General features: G+C 44.0%; 1 protein-coding gene across 1 annotated transcript in view; it reads right to left on the bottom strand.

Moving 5' to 3' along the window:
* CCDC87 (coiled-coil domain containing 87) overlaps nt 1-22,725 on the bottom strand; it is a 107,906-nt gene that overhangs the window by 2,120 nt on the left and 83,061 nt on the right. Inside the window, 5 exon segments of the mRNA XM_073556883.1 lie at nt 3,103-3,245; nt 7,823-7,937; nt 9,146-9,283; nt 10,848-10,891; nt 13,631-13,746. Of these exon segments, the coding sequence (XP_073412984.1) occupies nt 3,103-3,245; nt 7,823-7,937; nt 9,146-9,283; nt 10,848-10,891; nt 13,631-13,746 (556 nt within the window).

The following is a 22,725-nucleotide window of genomic DNA, read 5'->3' as shown; positions in this document are numbered from 1 at the left end:
TTTGTAACTAAAAGGGCCATACACATTAGATGGATGTCTGCTGAACCCTCCTATTTCAACAATACTGGAAGACCATCAGAGGCCATGTTCACACATTCAGTATTTGGTCAGCATTTGTAAGCCAAACCCAAGGAGTGGGACAGTCAGAGGGAAAGTATAACAGAAACAAGTCACCACTTCTGTATTGTCACCCACTCCTGATTTTGGCTGACACATACTGATGTAAAATACTGACCAAATACTTAACATGTGAACATGGCGTAATGTGCATGGCCTGCCTACTTTCCCCGACACATGACATCATGGGACAGAAGGACCAGTTTGTTCGAATTTTAACAGCTGATCTTTTTTTATTAAGTGGGATAAGCTGCTGCCAAAGGTGTCTACAATTGGCTTTCTCCTCTCTCACAACAATGCTCGGCTGAGCTCTTATGTGTGTGGAGGAGTTGGTAGAGGGAGCGGACTGCTGATGAACTGCTGACAGTTATCGCACGTGTATGGCCAGCCGTAGTTGTATCTTCATTTTTTCTTAAAAATGCAAAATTTGTGTAATGATTGGAAACCAACAATGCCTTATAATTTGGAACCATTCAGATAATTTGGAATCAGCTCAGATTATTGAAAAGCTACATTTACTACCATTTATATCTGTGTGTCTAGACCTATGCATTCTCACGATTACAGTATACAAATAAGTGGTCTATAACGCTTCTTTTACACTTACCGGGTTTTTTGCGGATCCTTCTTGGATCGCCGTTTTTCCTGTTGTAACAAATTGGTGGGAAAGATACGGCGATCCGCAAATACGGTGTACTGCAGAAACAAGCTACCGTTTTTTTTTTTCAGTACCATTGAAATGTATTGCAGCCGTGTCCATAAGCCGTTAAAAATATCGAGCAAGCTCGATATTTTTCACGGCCGTATATACGGCCCTCAAGGCCATACGGCACACCAATGAATTTTTGTGGGCCGTTTTTGCAGCCCCATAGAAATCTAAGGGGACTGCAAAAACGGCCCGCAAAAACACGGCAAGTGTAAAAGAACCCTAACCAAGATGTATATAGTTCTTCATCACCTACAGTTGTGGCCAAAAGTATTGACACCCCTGTCATATAATACTCAGTTTCTTCCTGAAAATGATTGCAAACACAAATTCTTTGTTATTATTATCTACATTTAATTTGTCTTAAATGAAAAAACAAAAAGAATTGTCCTAAAGCCAAACTGGATATAATTCCACACCAAACATAAAAAAGAGGGTGGACAAAAGTATTGGCACTGTTCGGAAAATCGTGTGATGCTTCTCTAATTTATGTAATTAACAGCACCTGTAACTTACCTGTGGCACCTAACAGGTGTTGGCAATAACTAAATCACACTTGCAGCCAGTTGACATGGATTAAAGTTGACTCAACCTCTGTCCTGTGTCCTTGAGTGTACCACATTGAGGATGGAGAAAAGAAAGAAGACGAAAGAACTGTCTGAGGACTTGAGAAACCAAATTGTGAGGAAGCATGAGCAATCTCAAGGCTACAAGTCCATCTCCAAAGACCTGAATGTTCCTGTGTCTACCGTGCACAGTGTCATCAAGAAGTTTAAAGCCCATGGCACTGTGGCTAACCTCCCTAGATGTGGCCGGAAAAGAAAAATTGACAAGAGATTTCAACGCAAGATTGTGCGGATCTTGGATAAAGAACCTTGACTAACATCCAAACAAGTTCAAGCTGCCCTGCAGTCCGAGGGTACAACAGTGTCAACCCGTACTATCCGTCGGCGTCTGAATGAAAAGGGACTGTATGGTAGGAGACCATGGAAGACCCCACTTCTTACCCCAAGACATAAAAAAGCCAGGCTGGAGTTTGCCAAAACTTACCTGAAAAAGCCTAAAACGTTTTGGAAGAATGTTCTCTGGTAAGTTGAGACAAAAGTAGAGCTTTTTGGGCAAAGGCATCAACAGAGTTTACAGGAGAAAAAAAGGCATTCAAAGAAAAGAACGCGGTCCCTACAGTCAAACATGGCGGAGGTTCCCTGATGTTTTGGGGTTGCTTTGCTGCCTCTGGCACTGGATTGCTTGACCGTGTGCATGGCATTATGAAGTCTGAAGACTACCAACAAATTTTGCAGCATAATGTAGGGCCCAGTGTGAGAAAGCTGGGTCTCCCTCAGAGGTCATGGGTCTTCCAGCAGGACAATGACCCAAAACACACTTCAAAAAGCACTAGAAAATGGTTTGAGAGAAAGCACTGGAGACTTCTAAGGTGGCCAGCAATGAGTCCAGACCTGAATCCCATAGAACACCTGTGGAGAGATCTAAAAATGGCAGTGCTGGAATGAATGTGTCGCATGGATTTATGTCTTTTTACATCAATTAAGGAATTTCCTTTTAAAACCTTGCGGGGCAACACAGAACTAGACCCCAATCAGAGGACCATAAAACATCCAGACTCCTTAACTATGAACTGGTCCAATGTTTATATTTATGTTTCTCCCTCTCCCATGTTGATAGTTCTGCTTCACGTCACTTGTCTTATCTATTGCATTTTTTCTAGGCTGTATTGTGCATAAATATGTGACTTCAGATTTTGTATTAGTCTAGCATGATGAAGAGACCTGAGTAGTCTCGAAAGCTTGCAATGTATTACCATCTTTTCAATTAGCCATTAAAAGGTATCAACTACTGAGGACTCTCAATCCTGAATATTTTTCAGTTTGGAGAAGGCACCCTTCTAATATCAGGGACCTGGAGTAGTTTGCCAAAGAAGAATGGTCTAAAATTCCAGCAGAGCATTGTAAGAAACTCATTGATGGTTACCGGAAGCGGTTGGTCGCAGTTATTTTGGCTAAAGGTTGTGCAACCAAGTATTAGGCTGAGGGTGCCAATACTTTTGTCTGGCCCATTTTTGGAGTTTTGTGTGAAATGATCAATGTTTTGCTTTTTGCTTCATTCTCTTTTGTGTTTTTTCATTTAAGACAAATTAAATGAAGATAATAATACCAAAGAATTTGTGTTTGCAATCATTTTCAGGAAGAAACGGAGTATTATCTGACAGAATTGCAGGGGTGTCAATACTTTTGGCCACAACTGTATTTGTAGAAACTCACCTTGTAGCTGATTGTGTCATTAAACTTCTTCTTTATAATGTGTAATACTTTATCGATCTCAGGTTCTATATCTGCCATTTGCTTGTGTAGCTGTGTCCTTTTCCGACTCTCTTCCATTCTTGCCATGGAAGTTCCTTCATACCCTAAATGAAGAATAATATCTATAGATAGGCTGTATTTGTGACAATAATAAGTCTGTTTACCACTCTGTATTAAATATATATCTTCTGGCCCGGGAGACAGTTTTTATCCATTGTTTTTAATATATGCGAGGTAGCGCCGTCATTCGGGTAGGGGATACTCGCTTAGCCGCCACAACACCAGATCCGGCACGGGTTTTTCATAAAACAATTATAGTCCATATGGTTTATTCAGCAACGTAAACCCACAGCAGTAACATACAGTTCATAGAATCAGCATAGCGTCCATGACAGTTCAGCTCTGTACTCCCTGTGGTCACACAGGTTATGCATACGCAGGCTCTTCAGCCTCATATCTCACCCACGTCAGGGTTTCCTCATAGTTCCTTCATCATGCTGCAGACATCCATTCTCTCCAGAGAATCATCAGGCACGTGCAGCCATTCAACCCAGCATTCACGTGCTGTCAGGAAAGGAGACATCTCCCAGCGGGACCTTCCACAACGGACCAACCGGGTCCCAGCATTCACCCATGTGACCTACCCTGGCCACCTTATATGGTCCGTAGCTACGCCCACCGGGTCACATAGCTATGACCTCATCCCAGGTCCTTGAACCATTCTCACACTATCGTTATTAAACACACCCCCTGGGTGGGTTTGTAGGCAACTAGTCCCTGACACATTGAACCAGCACCTCAGCAGTATCACTGCTGATCAACACACACATCAGTCTCCATCTCAAGGCCACCCCAGACAGCGCCCTATAGCGGACACAGTGGTCACTACACCACATATAATACTTCATTCGTCTACAGGAAAATGTAGGCAATAATTGTGTGGTTCCCTTCTACTAGCTTGCCACCAGGAAACAAACAATCCCCTGTGAATGGTGTGACTGTGGCTCCCGAGTCAATCCCATACACTTATGGCACTGGGTGTGAACTACCTTCTGCCATAAACATATAGAATATTGAGGGAAGCTGTTATAATTCGTGAACATGTTTTGTAGAAAAGCAATGATATCAATGACTAAAGAATGCAGCAATGATGCAAGAATAAAGCCTGACAACACACATTTCGTAACAATAACCATATAATGCAAATTCTCGCAAGACTGTAAGAAGTAGACGCTTCAGTATCTGGAGACAAAAGTAGCGATGATAAAGAAACTGAGTAATAAAATGCATAACATGGTCCCTTAAAGAAGCACTCCCATGAAGATTTTTATTTTATAAATCTGTGTATTATAGTATAGTGTGAGTGTATTAATATACTCCCCCACCGTAACCTTCTCTGGGATCCAGCACCGTTCTGTTCCTCTTCTGAATGATGTCACCATTCGTCAGACTATCTGGCTCACTCTATGCCCTAGGTGTGAGCCGGAAGTCTCTTTTACAATGTAAACCTTTGGAGCCTTGTTCTGACGCTTTTTTTACATTGTAAAAGCCACTTCTTGGTCACAGAGTGTAGTGTGACCCTGATAGTCTGAAGTGCGGTGACGTCATTCAGAAGAGGAGCAGAATGGTAATGGATCCCAGAAATGGCGTCGGCAGAGGAGTATACTTGTCAGGATTCGAACCTAGCAGCTCCTGTGCACCATTCAGCAGCTCTTCCTTCTGAGCTATTCAGCTCGCTGGACAGTTCCGTGCTTATCAAATACTTGAACCTATGTTGCAGCTGATGTCTCCTCCATGAGTTTCCTATTGGTTACCACCCTGAGTTCCTGATTGGCTCATTCTGATTACACACTCTATTTAAACCTGCCTTGCTCTTAGTTCCTTACATGGTTATTGAGCTACCTGTCTTTAGCCAAGCTTCCTTCCATCTTCTATTCCTTCAAATGACACGGTTACTCCTGATAAACGACCTCTGGTTTCCTTGAATACGATTCCTGCTTATTCTTTCAAACGACACTGCTGTTCCTGGTAAACGACCCCTGGCTTCCTTGACAACGATTCCTGCTTATTCCTTCACACTACATTGCTGTTCCTGTGTATCGACTCCTTGGTTATTCCAGACTACGCTACCTGCCCGGTGCTGCCTCTAGTGGTTGCAATATCACTACTCCAATCAGGTCAGTCCGTAACAATACTAACGTACTTATACTACACCATATGCATATATACCCAGGTTTATTAAAAATAAAATCTCCATGTGAGGGCCTCTGTGAGGGACGAGGGAGATTCCATTTTGGATAATAGGTTCAGGACATCTCACTCCACTCCTGGAATGTGCCTCCCACCCTTGGCATTCCCCAGGATCAATGTTTTTCTTTAATTAAAGCTCCCAAAACAAGCTCTTTGAAGCTTGGTGACTAGCAATTAGCACAAGGGTGTGAGTTCTAGTGCAGGCACAGCCAAACTGGATTCCTACAGGTCACAGCAAGGCTCTGAGGTATTGAATCTGGAAAATGACCTATAATAACAGAATGCAATATCTCTGAGCCTAGCCGAGCACAAGCTCGGAACCGGCATGCCGAAACCCACACACCAGTGCCCAGCAGCCACCTGTAGCACTCTGCGTTATGGCGTTATGAAGCGTAGCTAAAAGGGATTACATACGGTAGGCATATGTGATTTCCCTGCACCGATAAAATCCAGCGGAACCCAGTGGCGGCACACCCGACCTATTTGGAGCTACGGGCGGAAAGTTATGGGCCATCCACGGTTCTGCCTGGAAAATCATACTCTCAGAGATGGGAGGAGAGAGTGTGGGAGGGAACAGCCTAGGATATAAGAGACAGCTGCTCATTTTGAGCTGAGTTTTATACTGGCAGGAGCATCAGTTACCAGATGCAGCCAGGAAAACCATGTAACTAAGATTTGGACCTGTGATCCATCAGCCGGGAGGTATATATATATATATACACACACTCACTGGCCACTTTATTAGGTACACCTGTCCAACTGTGTGTTAAGACTTAATTTCTAATCAGCCAATCACATGGCGGCAACTCAGTGCATTTAGGCATGTAGACATGGTCAAGACAATCTCCTGCAGTTCAAACCGAGCATCAGTATGGGGAAGAAAGGTGATTTGAGTGCCTTTGAACGTGGCATGATTGTTGGTGCCAGAAGGGCTGGTCTGAGAATTTCAGAAACTGCTGATCTACTGGGATTTTCACGCACAACCATCTCTAGGGTTTACAGAGAATGGTCCGAAAAAGAAAAAAAAATCCAGTGAGCGGCAGTTCTGTGGCCGGAAATGCCATGTTGATGCCAGAGGTCAGAGGAGAATGGGCAGACTGGTTCGAGCTGATAGAAAGGCAACAGTGACTCAAATTGCCACCCGTTACAACCAAGGTAGGCAGAAGAGCATCTCTGAACGCACAGTGCGTCGAACTTTGAGGCAGATGGGCTACAGCAGCAGAAGACCACACTGGGTACCACTCCTCTCAGCTAAGAACAGGAAACTGAGGCTAAAATTTGCACAAGTTCATCGAAATTGGACAGTAGAAGATTGGAAAAACGTTGCCTGGTCTGATGAGTCTCAATTTCTGCTGCGACATTCGGATGGTAGGGTCAGAATTTGGCGTAAACAACATGAAAGCATGGATCCATCCTGCCTTGTATTAACGGTTCAGGCTGGTGGTGGTGGTGTCATGGTGTGGGGAATTTTTTCTGGGCACTCTTTGGGCCCCTTGGTACCAATTGAGCATTGTTGCAACGCCACAGCCTACCTGAGTATTGTTGCTGACCATGTCCATCCCTTTATGACCACAATGTACCCAACATCTGATGGCTACTTTCAGCAGGATAATGCGCCATGTCAAAGCTCGAATCATCTCAGATTGGTTTCTTGAACATGACAATGAGTTTACTGTACTCAAATGGCCTCCTCAGTCACCAGATCTCAATCCAATAGAGCATCTTTGGGATGTGGTGGAACGGGAGATTCGCATCAGGGATGTGCAGCCGACAAATCTGCGCCAACTGTGTGATGCCATCATGTCAATATGGTCCAAAATCTCTGAGGAATGCTTCCAGCACCTTGTTGAATCTCTGCCACGAAGAATTGAGGCAGTTCTGAAGGCAAAAGGGGGTCCAACCCCTTACTAGCATGGTGTACCTAATAAAGTGGCCAGTGAGTGTATATATATATCTCCCCAGCCTGCACTGGTGATGTATATCCCTTCCTTACTGGGAGCGCCTCAATAACTCACACCTATAAGGGAATCCTTTCTGGCGACTATTTGCCCTCTGTGCAGTTCCCTGACTGACCTGGGACAAGTGGTGGCGCCAGAGAGCCGATCCCTGCTGGATCCTTCTCTTCACTCCCCAAGGCGAGCGAAATCAACACCCCCTTCCTCGTCTTATTCCTTCAAACGACACTGCTGCACCTGGTAAACGACCCCTGGCTTCCTTGACTACTATTCCTGCTTGTCCCTTTAAACTACATTGCTGTTCCTGTGTATCGACTTCTTGGTTATTCCAGACTACTACTCCAACCAGTCAGCCAGTAACAATACTAATACACTCATACTACACCATATGCATATATACCCAGGTTTATTAAAAATAAAATCTCCATGTGAGGGTCTCTATAACCATTTATTACACCATGTTCCATGAAGCTTACCTTTGTTGAAGAATCTGTTAGGATCAGATGCCGCTGTCTCAAATGTCTCCAGCTCAGCCAAGATCTTCTCTCTTCTCTTGATAAGTGTGATTGCTCTATCCCACATTTTGATGGCCTATGAAAAAGTGGAAATATTTAATTTCATTTGCATATGTAAGTAAAGCTTTGTTCAATTAATACATTTTAATTAAAGGGAATGTGTCTTCAGAAAATGACCTATTTAAATCAGGGTTTTGTGTTACATGTATCTTTTAAAACGGTTTGGATTTAATTTTTCAAAGACTGTTAATTCAGTACATTCCATACGGCGTTTATTGAAGAGAAAAAAAAAGTTATCTTGCAATTTTCACACTGGCCACTGTTTTTTTTAGACTAATACTTCCTGTCCTGTCAAGAAGAGTTTTCAGCAGGCTTATTATCAGCAGAGGCAGGATTACAATGCTAGGTAACACCTGTAAACACAGCTGCAAACACATTATTCACCATTAATAGGTGATATCATTACTGAACCTGCTCTGCCCTCTTCCCTTCACAATGATCTTTGCACAGGCTCATTAGACACTTAAATACAAAGATAGGGTTGGGTCTGTTCATTGTGGTTCATATTTAGGTGTTGTTTCCTGAAACAAGAGAAAGATAGAGTCTAATATATCCCCAATGGTCAGTATGAAAATTTGCCAGATTTCTATTTAATCATTTTGAATACAGATTGCGCCTTGGAGAAAAAAAACTCATTGGAAATTAAAAATTATGTTTTACGGTCCCTTTCCTTTAAAATATCATTCTGCATAAACAACAAATCTTGGCAGTTTCACGAGTGGAATTGTTTATTCCATGGGTTAGCAAATTGGTTTGAGCAAGCAGAACAAGTCTGTTAGAGGGGTGTTCCAGTCTCCAAAAATGATCACACACCCACTGCATACGTGATAATTGTTTGATCTATACGGGTCTCACGAGAATTGTACCAATCACCAGAACATAGAATTTATGTTCTCCTGCTTTCCTCTTGTTCTTCATTGGCGGCACAAACATGGCCAAGAGGAGTTGAAAAGAGCAGCCTATGGTGCATGTGCCTTCCTTCCATTCAATGTCAAGGACACTGAACCAAATATCTGAGTGCTCGGAGAAGGCACATGTGCAACGCGAGGACAGTGAAGAAAAATAACATATGTCCCCAGATCTGTGGGACCTAGTCTGATCTACCTATAGTAATGCAGGATTTCAGTAGTAACACAGGGGTTCAGCAGCACCCCTATTACCATCCTGGGAGAGTAGGCCAAAATGTGAATATTCTGCTACACACAGACTATACGTACACATTACCTCTTGTAGTCGGTCTCGGTACTCATAGGAACTATATTTAATGGCCATGTCCAGTCTCTGACTTTCTGGCACATAAAGTACAGTCCATATGGCGTTCATCTTTTTCTGTATGTCTTCATGGCAAAGGGTTGGTTCTACCTATACATTCAACACATATTAAACAAGAAGACTTACATTAGACTTGGCCATGTAACGATTTATTGTAGCACAAAAAAGTATTAAGAAGTTTGTCTCCATCAGTGTAAGACGGGGGGATGTGGAGCTGGGTTTTCAGTCACAAGGCTATTCTGAGCCATGATAAATAACATAAGAGTCAGCTATGAGCCGGTTTTCTCATGGGGCAATTTTAGTGCCACATCCCTTGCAATTATTCTAAGTGCCATTATAATGACTAACGTCTGTGTAATTTATTTTTATTGAACATACTTTTCCAATAAGTTACCAAATATCTTTCTAAAGTGTCTTTTCTATGAGTATTAACATTTTCTCCAGAAGAGGACTTACAACACAACTGAATCACTAGGTACCGGTGTATAATCTCACCAGTGGTCCCCAGCCTTTCTGACCTTGAGAACCACATTCAGCTCTGAGAGATAATAATAATAATAATAATCTTTATTTATATAGCGCCAACATATTCCGCAGCGCTTTACAGTTGAACAGTTTCAAACACAACAGTCATAAGTAACAACGTTAACAATACAATAATTAAAGCGAAATAAGACGACCCTGCTTGTGGGAGCTTACAATCTACAATGAGGTGGGGGAGATACAAAGCATAGGTTTGTATTTACAATGATGTATTTACAATGACGGTCCAGCCATCTTCAGGGGGTGGGGGTTAGATGGAGATAGTGAATGGGCTACACACACACACAAACATGACTTTGATTACTGAATGTGATAGGCCGCTCTGAACAAATGTGTTTTGAGCGAGCGCCTAAAACTATGGTCGCAAGGCACATCCAGCACCGGCACCCCCCCACAGTAGTGACACAAAGAGCCCCCATTACGAGTATAATGATAGTTAAAGCTGTTTCTTAGAAAGAACACCCATATCTTACATTCAGGGGTTCACACTTTACTCCCATCAAGTATTCCCACCACACTATCACAACTTGTGTCAAGCACCTCCTCTGACTGGCAGTATCCCTCTAGCTCCAGCTTACCATATTTATTGCCCCTTCCTCCAGCATGTACACATCCAGATTATGCTCTTCTATGCAGGACTATTGAGAAAAGTCGCCATCTGGAAGCCTACTTTGTATAGCTGTTTGCTAGACCTGGTACTAAAGTATCAAGCTGGCAGATAGTCTCAAGCCACACATTATGGGCTATAAATCACCTCGCCACTACATCCTAGGTAGATATACCAACTTTAACAGCCATTTTAATTCCTAAAAGTGATCTTATCTTGATTCACTATTTTTTTTTCCTCACTTATAATTGATTTTGCGGTAAATGAAGGTGGTTACAGACATCAGTGATTTAACACTATAAAGTATGTTAGTAGAAGCACCTTATTATTGAGTGTGATAGGAATTTGCAGATGCGTGCCCAGATCTGATCGTAAGAACCTCAGTTTTATTGCAAAAATTACAGAGGTTCCACTGATAGAAAGAACTGGTATACATCATCCTAAAACAAATAGTGTGATCCTTCCAACACGTGTGTGTGTACTTATTTCACATTTCACTATTACCTCATTTAGGATATCTGTGGCTTCCTTTATTTCACAGTCCACATCTGCAAGAAAATGGTGAAGAGATGAATTACAAGACTGTCTAATACAGATACAGTCATATGTTAAAGTTTGGGCACCCCTATTAATGTTAACCTTTTTTCTTTATAACAATTTTGGTTTTTGCAACAGCTATTTCAGTTTCATATATCTAATAACTGATGGACTCAGTTATATTTCTGGATTCAAATGAGGTTTATTGTACTAACAGAAAATGTGCAATCTGCATTTTAACAAAATTTGACCGGTGCAAAAGTATGGGCACCTCAACATAAAAGTGACATTAATATTTCATAGATCCTCCTTTTGCAAAAATAACAACCTCTAGTCGCTTCCTGTAGCTATTAATGAGTTCCTGGATCCTGGATGAAGGTATTTGTGACCATTCCGGTTTACAAAATAATTCCAGTTCAGTTAAGTTTGATGGTTGCCGAGCATGGACAGCCCGCTTCAAATCATTCCACAGATGTTCAATGATATTCAGGTCTGGGGACTGGGATGGCCATTCCAGAACATAGTAATTGTTCCTCTGCATGAATGCCTGAGTAGATTTGGAGCGGTGTTTTGGATCATTGTCTTGCTGAAATACCATCCCCTGCGTAACTTCAACTTCGTCACTGATTCTTGCACATTATTGTCAAGAATCTGCTGATACTGAGTTGAATCCATGCGACCATCAACTTTAACAAGATTCCCTGTGCCGGCATTGTCCACACAGCCCCAAAGCATGATGGAACCTCCACCAAATTTTACTGTGGGTAGCAAGTGTTTTTCTTGGAATGCTGTGTTTTTTAGCCTCCATGCATAACGCCTTTTTGTATGACCAAACAACTCAATCTTTGTTTCATCAGTCCACAAGACCTTCTTCCAAAATGTAACTGGCTTGTCCAAATGTGTTTTGCATACCTCAGGCGACTCTGTTTGTGGCGTGCTTGCAGAAACGGCTTCTTTCTCATCACTCTCCCATACAGCTTCTCCTTGTGCAAAGTGCGCTGTATTGTTGACCGATGCACAGTGACACCATCTGCAGCAAGATGATGCTGCAGGTCTTTGGAGGTGGTCTGTGGATTGTCCTTGACTGTTCTCACCATTCTTCTTCTCTGCCTTTCTGATATTTTTCTTGGCCTGCCACTTCTGGGCTTAACAAGAACTGTACCTGTGTTCTTCCATTTCCTTACTATGTTCCTCACAGTGGAAACTGACAGGTTAAATCTCTGAGACAACTTTTTGTATCCTTCCCCTGAAAAGCTATGTTGAATAATCTTTGTTTTCAGATCATTTGAGAGTTGTTTTGAGGAGCCCATGATGCCACTCTTCATAGGAGAATCAAATAGGAGAACTACTTACAAGTGGCCACCTTAAATAACTTTTCTCATGATTTGATACACCTGGCTATGAAGTTCAAAGCTCAATGAGGTTACAAAACCAATTTAGTGCTTCAGGAAGTCAGTAAAAAGTAGTTAGGAGTGTTCAAATCAAGAAAATGATAAGGGTTCCCATACTTTTGCACCGGTCAAATTTTGTTTAAATGCAGATTGGACATTTTCTGTTAGTACAATAAACCTCATTTGAATCCAGAAATATAACGGAGTCCATCAGTTATTAGATATATGAAACTGAAATAGCTGTTGCAAAAACCAAAATTGTTATAAAGAAAAAAGGTTAACATTAATAGGGGTGCCCATACTTTAACATATGACTGTATTAGATGGAAGAGTACATTTAGAAGTTTCTTGTTAAACAAAAAAAAAAAAAATGAATAGAGAGCCCTGTTGTCGGGATCAATGAGGGCCTCGTCGGGTGGACCTCTAGCAAACAGGAAATACATTTTCCTCTATCCCATATAGAGTATAAGATGCAAACTTAAATTTTGATCTTGAGCATAAATCAAGAGAGAAACTGTAACCTTGGAAATCCAGTTCACTGAATGCTGGTCCCATACTAGGCTAAGTTCACACGACCTTATTTTCGGTCCGAGTGCCATTTGTGAAAAAAACTCCCAACACACAAACAGCACTCGGACCAATGTTAATCAATAGGGCTGTTCAGAGGACCATTTTGTTTTCTTATATGGACCAAATGTCAGCATTAAAAGAAAAAGTTGCAGCATGCACCAGTCCCCTTCCATATTTTGGATGAGGTTCACCTATTCAAGTCTATTGGTGCACCAAAAAATTGGATATCAATATGGATCATCTGACTTGCGTTCATTTTTGACGGACACATTGCAGTTCTTAACATGTCAAACTGTATTTGCTCTTGTAGATTTCATTCATTGCCGAAGTTTAAAAATGATATATCCATAACAATACGGATGAAAAATTGTGTGTTTTTTTTCTGGATGAAAGTCAGATGATTTTTATATGACTGTGAACTTAGCATGCTGAAAATTCTCTTTACTATTGTGCAAGCCTGATGAGAAAAGAGACCCTATGTGTGCCAATAGGACCACTGGTACAGGACTGGTTGCCTACATTAATTGTTGATTTATAACAAGCAATTTGTTCCAAGTTTATAACATATATCCTAATACTAATTTGTATTATCTGCCTTGGGTTCTCCACTTTGTAGGTGTGCTTCACATTGGCCAAAAAGGAGTGAGTGGTGGACTTTATTAACACAGAATTCCCCACTAGAATATTTGAAAATGTTTTTTCTAAACTAGACAATCGCTGTAAAAAGCAACGGACATTGACCGTGGTAATTACCGTAATAAGTAGATATTAATGAATAGAAGAGATTACCCTGTAAAGGTGGTTCTGATCCGAGACCCCCAAGCATGACGCTGCTGACATTCCACATGCCAGGGAAATAGCGTTGCTTCTGATCTCTAAGATCTGCGAGCTTTTTGTCACGTTGCCTGTATAAAATCAGTTGAATATTTGTTATTAGCACACAATTATTTGACTATGAAAAAAATGAATGCAGCCCTGTTATGAACCCCCGCTGTATCTATAAATTAATTTGGCAAGGCCATGGCAGAAGGGAAAACAATAAGAACGCTACAATCTAAAAGCTTTCCCTTGTTCCACGGGGGTTTTTAATTAACGCAAAGTACAAATGTTCTGAACAATCTCAGCCCCGTGGATGTATTAAAAAAATAAAAACCTTTCAGCTGCTGCTGGTAAAGTGTTCCCATCTGATTAGTAAAAACTCAGTGGTATAAATAATATTACTCCAGCAGGATAAATCAATCTGCCTGTGAGAGTTAAGCGTTACAAATCAGAATCCCAGGAGCCAACAACCAACAATTCTTCTAGAGTTTGGATAACACAAGGCATGAAAAATAATCATTCTGGGGTATCACAACATGCTATCCATAGTCCGTCCATACAGATACAGGTGCTTCTCACAAAATTAGAATATCATCAAAAAGTTAATTTATTTCAGTTCTTCAGTACATAAAGTGAAAGTCATATACAAACAGCGTTGGTCTTTAGGCTCCTACTGCGATCCGTACGTCTCCTGGGGGCATCACGTGACTGCACGAGTCACGTGACCCGAACGGCAGGCCGTTTGCGACGAGTATTGCGCAAGGATCTCTGCACTCCAAGCTGAGCGAGCGCTTGTCACCGGCCGGGACAGCGCTCGCAGAACACGCCTGCAAGCCGACAAACAAAGACTCCAAGCTAAGTACAACTTCTTTCACCGCTACCGCCTTGACTGAAAAACAGCTTTTGTCCGCAGCACTGCTAAAGGTAACAAGTTTTTTCAATTCTGTCACCTGCAGTATTCCTCCACACTGACAAGTCACATCCTGAAGGGTCACTAGGTATTTTTTAGAGTACATGTTTTTTATCCTATAGGTATTAAGTTATATTTAGTAGCACCTCCTGACAAGCAATTGTTTACTTTAATGTTAAAGAGAGCACTAATATACTGTAAATTCAACACAGTGCCCTAACATACCGCAATTTTAATAAATATTCCTTTTTCCTTACTCTAGTTTGACCTCACATATCTGACCCAACCATCCCTACTGCTAAAACATCTTCAAGCATCACCCTCCCTCAACAGGAATTTAACATACATTGTTTTTAGTGTTTAATCAAACACATTCTGTCCTATAGCGCGGGTATATTGTTTTCTCGCTATAGTTTTATATTCTCCTAGGTGGTTTAGGGCTCTACCTGCAGTTGACTTTATGCGCCCACACTACCGCTGCTACACATCCAGCTTATTTTTGCCTTCATACACAAACAGAGTGATCTATTTCGCGTGTTTATTTCTGTTAATGTTGATGATTATGGCTTAGACAGTGAAAACCCAAAAGTCATTATCTCAGTAAATTAGAATACTTTATAACACCAGCTTGGAAAATGATTTTAACTGTTGGCCTACTGAAATGTATGTTCAGTAAATGCACTCAGTACTTGGTCGGGCTCCTTTTGCATCAATTACTGCATCAATGCGGCGTGGCATGGAGGCGATCAGCCTGTGGCACTGCTGAGGTGTTATGGAAGCCCAGGTTGCTTTGATAGCAGCCTTCAGCTCGTCTGCATTGTTGGGTCTGGTGTCTCATCTTCCTCTTGACAATACCCCATAGATTCTCTACGGGGTTAAGTTCAGGTGAGATTACTGGCCAATCAAGCACAGTGATTTTGGTGTTTTGAAACCAGGTATTGGTACTTTTGGCAGTGTGGACAGGTGCCAAGTCCTGCTGGAGAATGAAATTTCCATCTCCAAAAAGCGTGTCAGCAGAGGGAAGCATGAAGTGCCTTAAAATTTCCTGGTAGATGGCTACCCTGACTTTGGTCTTGATAAAACACAGTGGACCTACACCAGCAGATGACATGGCTCCCCAAACCATCACTGATTGTGGAAACTTCACACTAGACCTCAAGCAGCTTGGATTGTTGCCTCTCCACTCTTCTTCCAGACTCTGCGACCTTGGTTTCATCTGAAAACAACACCTTGGACCACTGAGCAACAGTCCAGTTTTTTTCCTTGGCCCAGGTAAGAAGCTACTGGCGTTGTCTATTGGTCATGAGTGTCCTGGATACGTCTGTGTGTGGTGACTCTTGAAGCAATGACTCCAGCAGCAATCCTCTCCTTGTGAATCTCCCCCAATTGTTGAATGGCCTTTTCCTAACAATCCTTTCAAGGCTGCGGTTAATCCGGTTGCTTGTGCACCTTTTTCTACCACACTTTTTTCCTTCCAATCAACTTTCCATTAGTATACTTGGATGCAGTGTAGTACTCGCAGGTACGGGGGATGCAGTGACGAGGCATGAGACAGTTTGAGCTTTAAGGTGTAACTTTTATATCTACAGTGGGGAAAAAAAGTATTTAGTCAGTCAGCAATAGTGCAAGTTCCACCACTTAAAAAGATGAGAGGCGTCTGTAATTTACATCATAGGTAGACCTCAACTATGGGAGACAAACTGAGAAAAAAAAATCCAGAAAATCACATTGTCTGTTTTTTTTTCATTTTATTTGCATATTATGGTGGAAAATAAGTATTTGGTCAGAAACAAGCAATCAAGATTTCTGGCTCTCACAGACCTGTAACTTCTTCTTTAAGAGTCTCCTCTTTCCTCCACTCATTACCTGTAGTAATGGCACCTGTTTAAACTTGTTATCAGTATAAAAAGACACCTGTGCACACCCTCAAATAGTCTGACTCCAAACTCCACTATGGTGAAGACCAAAGAGCTGTCAAAGGACACCAGAAACAAAATTGTAGCCCTGCACCAGGCTGGGAAGACTGAATCTGCAATAGCCAACCAGCTTGGAGTGAAGAAATCAACTGTGGGAGCAATAATTATAAAAAAGAAAGACATACAAGACCACTGATAATCTCCCTCGATCTGGTGCTCCACGCAAAATCCCACCCCGTGGGGTCAGAATGATCACAAGAACGGTGAGCAGAAATCCCAGAACCACGCGGGGGGACCTAGTGAATGAACTGCAGAGAGCTGGGACCAATGTAACAAGGCCTACCATAAGTAACACACTACGCCACCATGGACTCAGATCCTGCAGTGCCAGACGTGTCCCACTGCTTAAGCCTGTACATGTCCGGGCCCGTCTGAAGTTTGCTAGAGAGCATTTGGATGATCCAGAGGAGTTTTGGGAGAATGTCCTATGGTCTGATGAAACCAAACTGGAACTGTTTGGTAGAAACACAACTTGTCGTGTTTGGAGGAAAAAGAATACTGAGTTGCATCCATCAGACACAATACCTACTGTAAAGCATGGTGGTGGAAACATCATGCTTTGGGGCTGTTTCTCGGCAAAGGGGCCAGGACGACTGATCCGGGTACATGAAAGAATGAATGGGGCCATGTATCGTGAGATTTTGAGTGCAAACCTCCTTCCATCAGCAAGGGCATTGAAGATGAAACGTGGCTGGGTCTTTCAACATGACAATGATCCAAAGCACACCGCCAGGGCAACGAAGGAGTGGCTTCGTAAGAAGCATTTCAAGGTCCTGGAGTGGCCTAGCCAGTCTCCAGATCTCAACCCTATAGAAAACCTTTGGAGGGAGATGAAAGTCCGTGTTGCCAAGCGAAAAGCCAATAACATCACTGCTCTAGAGGAGATCTGCATGGAGGAATGGGCCAACATACCAACAACAGTGTGTGGCAACCTTGTGAAGACTTACAGAAAACGTTTGACCTCTGTCATTGCCAACAAAGGATATATCACAAAGTATTGAGATGAAATAATATGCAAATAAAATGAAAAAAAAAAACAGACAATGTGATTTTCTGGATTTTTTTTTCTCAGTTTGTCTCCCATAGTTGAGGTCTACCTATGATGTAAATTACAGACGCCTCTCATCTTTTTAAGTGGTGGAACTTGCACTATTGCTGACTGACTAAATACTTTTTTTCCCCACTGTATATATGCCTTTGGGGCTGTCTTGAGCAACCGAACAAGCTAAATATAACTGCCCTCGCAGGGGATCAATACAAGAAACACACGGTAATGCGAACACGACTAACCCGGCGAGGGCGGGTCACTATAGGGCCGCGGTATGGTATAAAAGTGTCACTTATCCTCTCTGACATCCGGCAGGGTCCTGAACGATGATGCTTCGGCGTTGCAGCTGCTGGGCCCAGCCGACGAGGATCTGACGAAGACTTCGGGCGTTCCTGTGACCAGGCGAGGTGGGGGCACAACAGGCCCCGGAAGAGTTCCGCAAGGTGGCGCCCTCCAGCGGTGCAGTGCCACTTGGGGGCTGGAGAATGGAGGCTGCAGCCCCGAACGGAGCTGCAGGGACCGCGGCTGGCAGCGGACATGCCGCAGCCGCGAACTGGAGTGAGGCGGCGTCGGTCGCGGGTGGCAGCAGGTAGGCTGCAGCCGCGAACTGGAGCGGGGTGTCGTCTGCTGTAGGCGGGAGCTGACGGGCCGCACACACTGGGCGGAGTCCGGTGGCGGCTGCTGAGGGCGGGAACAGACGGGCCGCACCCGTGGGGCGGAGTGTGGCGGCGTCTGCTGCGGGAGGGAGCGGACGGACCGCACCCGCGGGGTGGAGTCGGGTGACGGCTACCGTGGGCGTACGTGCCACACCCGCAGGGTGGTCGGGCGGCGGCTGCCGCGGGCAGGAGCGGATGGGCCACACCTGTGAGGTGGAGTCGGGCGGTGACGGCCACTAGGAGTGCGGCTGAATGGTCGGCGTCTCCCTCCTGGACGGCTAGGTGCAGTCTCCTTTCTGCCTGTGGCGAGTCTCCCTGGAGTCTCTCTGGTCGCTGCTCTCCCCGCTCTGCTCTGGCTTTCTGGCGCTTCCTGGCTTCCTTCCTCCACCTCTCCTGTTCTGCTGACTCACCCCTCCTGGCGTCTTCAGACCTGTTTATACAGGCTCCTCCCCCAACCTCTCTGGAACTCTCTATGTCCTTTCCTCTAATTCTGTCCCCCGGAAAGTTTCCCTAGGAACCTTGGCGACAGCCCCCTTGGTTCCGGCCCAGGCACACAGAGGGGACGGCTCCTCCTACAACAGCATTCTGAACAGCCCACTTCTTTATCAATGACCTTTTGTGGCTTACACTCCTTGTGGAGTGTGTCAGTGACTGCCTTCTTGACATCTGTCAAGTTAGCAGTCTTTCCCATGATTGTGGAGCCAACTGAAACACACAGGCTAGTTTCACACTATCGTTTCCTGGAGCTGCGTCGGACTGCGCATGGCCGCCACTAAGCTCCGCCCATGGCTGAGCTCTTTTTTTTTGTATATATTCTTTATTTCGCTGCACGTAGCGGCAGATTAGCTCCCACACGACAGCAATGGAAGAGCACAGGGCTTCAGAGCATTCATTACAAGTTCTAAAGCAAAGCGCTTGTAGCGACTACACTCCTTGCCTTGGAGTCTGGTGGTGGCCGGTAACCGAGACAACTCACAGTACACAGTATATTTAAAAATTCCTCTATTCTTGAGAACAGAAACAAGGTTTAAGAAGTAAATTGTAAAGTTGCTTTTTTTACAGGCATTTTGCAAATTTACTTATAGGAGAGGAGACAACCCCATTAATAATTAAGTCCCTCAATAAAGTGCTTGAGAGGAATATTTGACACTGTCAGGTTAGAGAACTATTTTCTACTATTTGTACTTACAGGGGTTGGACAAAATAATGGGAACGCCTAACGTTTTGGCATCATAATCTTCGAACATGTTATAAACATGCAAACCGTGTCATATGGTAATGTTTTGTAGTTGATTATTTGTGTTATGTGATATGTGTATGTAAATTAACTGTTTGTTTTGCAGAATTGTAAGAACATTGATGAGAACCTGGTACCAATGGCAGACCTCTCGGATTTTCAAAGAGGCCAAATTGTTGGTGCTCGTATAGCAGGCGCTAGTGTAACAGAAAGTGCCCGAATGCTTGGCGTGTCAAGAGGTACTGCCTCCAAAGTAATGACTGCATTTGAAAGAGAAGGAAAAAGTCCGCAGCAAAGCACAGGTCCGTCCGAAAGTCGAAGTTGACTGAGGGAGACCGTCGGACTCTAAAGCGAAATGTGAGAGAGGATGGCAAGACCACGGCTCTGAAAATCACTGCTGAGCTCAATGAACACCTACAGAACCCAGTTTCCACGAAAACTGTTCGTCGGGAGCTGCACAAATCTGGATTCCACGGAAGAGCTGCAATTCGAAAACCGCTGCTCTCAATGACAAATGTTTACAAGCATTTAGAGTGGTGTAGAAACCTCCAGAATTGGTCCCTCGAGCAGTGGAAGCATGTAATATTCTCAGACGAATCATCGTTTATCCTATTTCCGATCTCAGGCCGAGTGTATGTGTGGAGACAGCTGAAAGAAGCATTCCATCCAGACTGCCTTCTCCCAACCGTAAGACATGGCGGAGGTTCTGTGATGATCTGGGGTGCTATTTCGTGGATATCCGCCGGGCCAATGATATCCCTTCATGGAAGAATTAACAGCTGCGATTATTTAGGCATTTTGGGCGACCAAGTGCATCCTATGGTTCAAGCACTGTTCCCGGAGGGGAACGTCATCTTTCAGGATGATCATGCACCAATTCATACAGCTAGAATCGTTAAAGCATGGCACGAGGAACATTGTAATGAAGTTGAGCATCTCATCTGGCCCACACAATCCCCAGACCTCAACATTATTGAGCATTTATGGACGATTTTAGAGATTCAAGTTAGACGCCGATTTCCGCCGCCATCGTCGCTCAAAGCACTGAAGGGTGCTTTAACTGAAGAATGGGCTACAATTCCTTTGGAAAGAATTCACACCTTGTATGAATCCATACCTCAGAGAATTGAGGTTGTAATCGCCGCAAAAGGTGGACCTACACCATATTAAACTAACTTCTGTTGATGTTTCCTGGTGTTTCCATTATTTTGTCCAACCACTGTATTTTGTACTCAGAATTTAACAAGTCACAACCTTTATTAACCATCCTTTAATAGGGTTGTATATTACACATATGTAACACCACTGCCTGCGTCCCTGCATGTCTTCTCACCCCCCACCATGCAGGGTACCTACTTACTCACCACTACTGGCCGTGCTCACCACTCCACCTGTTGGGAGGTGCCTGAGCAACATTCTACTTTAGTGTTGGTGCAACTACTAAGCTGTCCATGTCGCTGAACTCTGAACCTGTTTTCCCTGGACTGTATGTCCAGGCCTGAACCCGTTTCCCTGGGTCCGTATGCCCAGGCCTGTACCCTGAACCTGTACCTGATCTAGTCTGAATTAGGACCTATCCCTGAACCTGTTTGCATCTAAATCTGAATCACTCTCTAACTCTGCTGTGTCTGTACCAGTACCTATCACTATTGTATAACCTGCAGTGTCTGAACCAATGCCTACTGGGTCTGAATAAGTACCTATCTCTATTCTGTTGTTGCTGTGCAACATTAGTGATCTGTGTGTACACTTGCTACTTCATTGTAAGCCCCCTGTGTGAATCTGGTCCTATCTGTCCTTGTGTTTGTTGTGTGTGTACCTAACCCTGTCTGTTCTATGTGACCCTGCTCTTGTCTGTTCTGTGAGAATTGGAGGTTCCCTGCCTGTCCGTACCTGCGGTTTCATGCCTGCCTGCACCTATGGTTCTCAGTCTGTCCAAACCTGCGGACTGGAACCTTTCCCGTCTATGACCCAGTTCTTCCTGAAGCTGTTCCTGGCCGTCCAGCCTGAACTGAGCCCTACCTCTGCCAGTATACATTTTCCTATGTATCAGCTGTGCCCATCAGTACCTGCCTGCCAGTATACCAGCTATGACTGCCAGCATCTTCCTGCCTGTATATCAGCTATGACTGCCAACATCTGCCTGCCAGTATATGAGCTGTGCCATCCTGCCTGCCAGTATATCACCTGTGCCCATTTGCCTGTATATCAGCCGTGCCCACCAGCAACTTCCTTCCAGTATATTAGCCATGCCCACCTGCCTGCCGGTATATCAGCCATGTCGTCCTGTCTGCCAGTATATCAGCTGTGCCCATTTGCCTGTATATCAGCCGAGCCCACCAGGACTTGCCTGCCGGTATATTAGCCATGCCCACCAGGACTTGCCTGCCGGTATATTAGCCATGCCCACCTGCCTGCCGGTATATCAGCCATGCTGTCCTGTCTGCCAGTATACCAGCCGTGCCCATTTGCCTGTATATCAGCCGTGCCCACCAGCACATGCCTGCCGGTATATCAGCATTGCCTACCTGCCTGTATATCAGCCGAGCCCGCCTGCACCGACCTGCCTTTATACCAGTCGTGTCTGCCTGTACATCACCTGTACTTGCCAGCGCCTGTCTGCATACCAGCCGTGGCTGCCAGTACCTTACTGTCTGTGAATCAGCTGTGACAGTATACCTACAGTAGCTGCCTGCATCTGCCGTTAGAATGTCCTATCACTTTGAGGGTCAGCTGCCGTGCATTCGAGGTCTGTCCTGGAGTACCACCTGGCATCCATCTGGAGCCAAGCCTAACCCGACCATTAGCTACGCCCCTCCAGGCTCTCCTCGGTCCATGGTACAGCGGGTCCACGAACCACGGGAGCCTCCTGAGCCCATGCCAACTGACAACTGATTCTTAAAAACTACATTTGAAAAAGAAAAATAGCTTATACCCACCTCCTGTTCCAGCGCAGTGCCACCGATATCGGCGCCGGTTCTCCCAGAGCTCCCAAGGCTCGCCTGAGGCCACTATACAGTTGACAAAGCTGTGCTATGCTGCAACGCAGCGCATGCCGTCGCCATTGATACTCTGAACAGCTGATCAACGGGGATGCTGGTGACACTCCACCACTGATCAAATATTAATGACCTTTTTTAAGGATAGGCCATCAATCTAGAAGTCCCAACAACCCCTTTAAGATAATTTAGATAGGAAAACCTAAAGTTCAGTTAGTTTGTTGTGAAACAAATAATGT

Source organism: Dendrobates tinctorius, unplaced genomic scaffold, assembly GCF_039654945.1.
Source record: "Dendrobates tinctorius isolate UK_male_01 unplaced genomic scaffold, ASM3965494v1 ptg000241l, whole genome shotgun sequence".
NCBI lineage: Eukaryota > Metazoa > Chordata > Amphibia > Anura > Dendrobatidae > Dendrobates > Dendrobates tinctorius.
The sequence above is the reverse complement of the archived record's forward strand: the minus strand, read 5'-3'. Positions and strand labels throughout refer to the sequence as shown.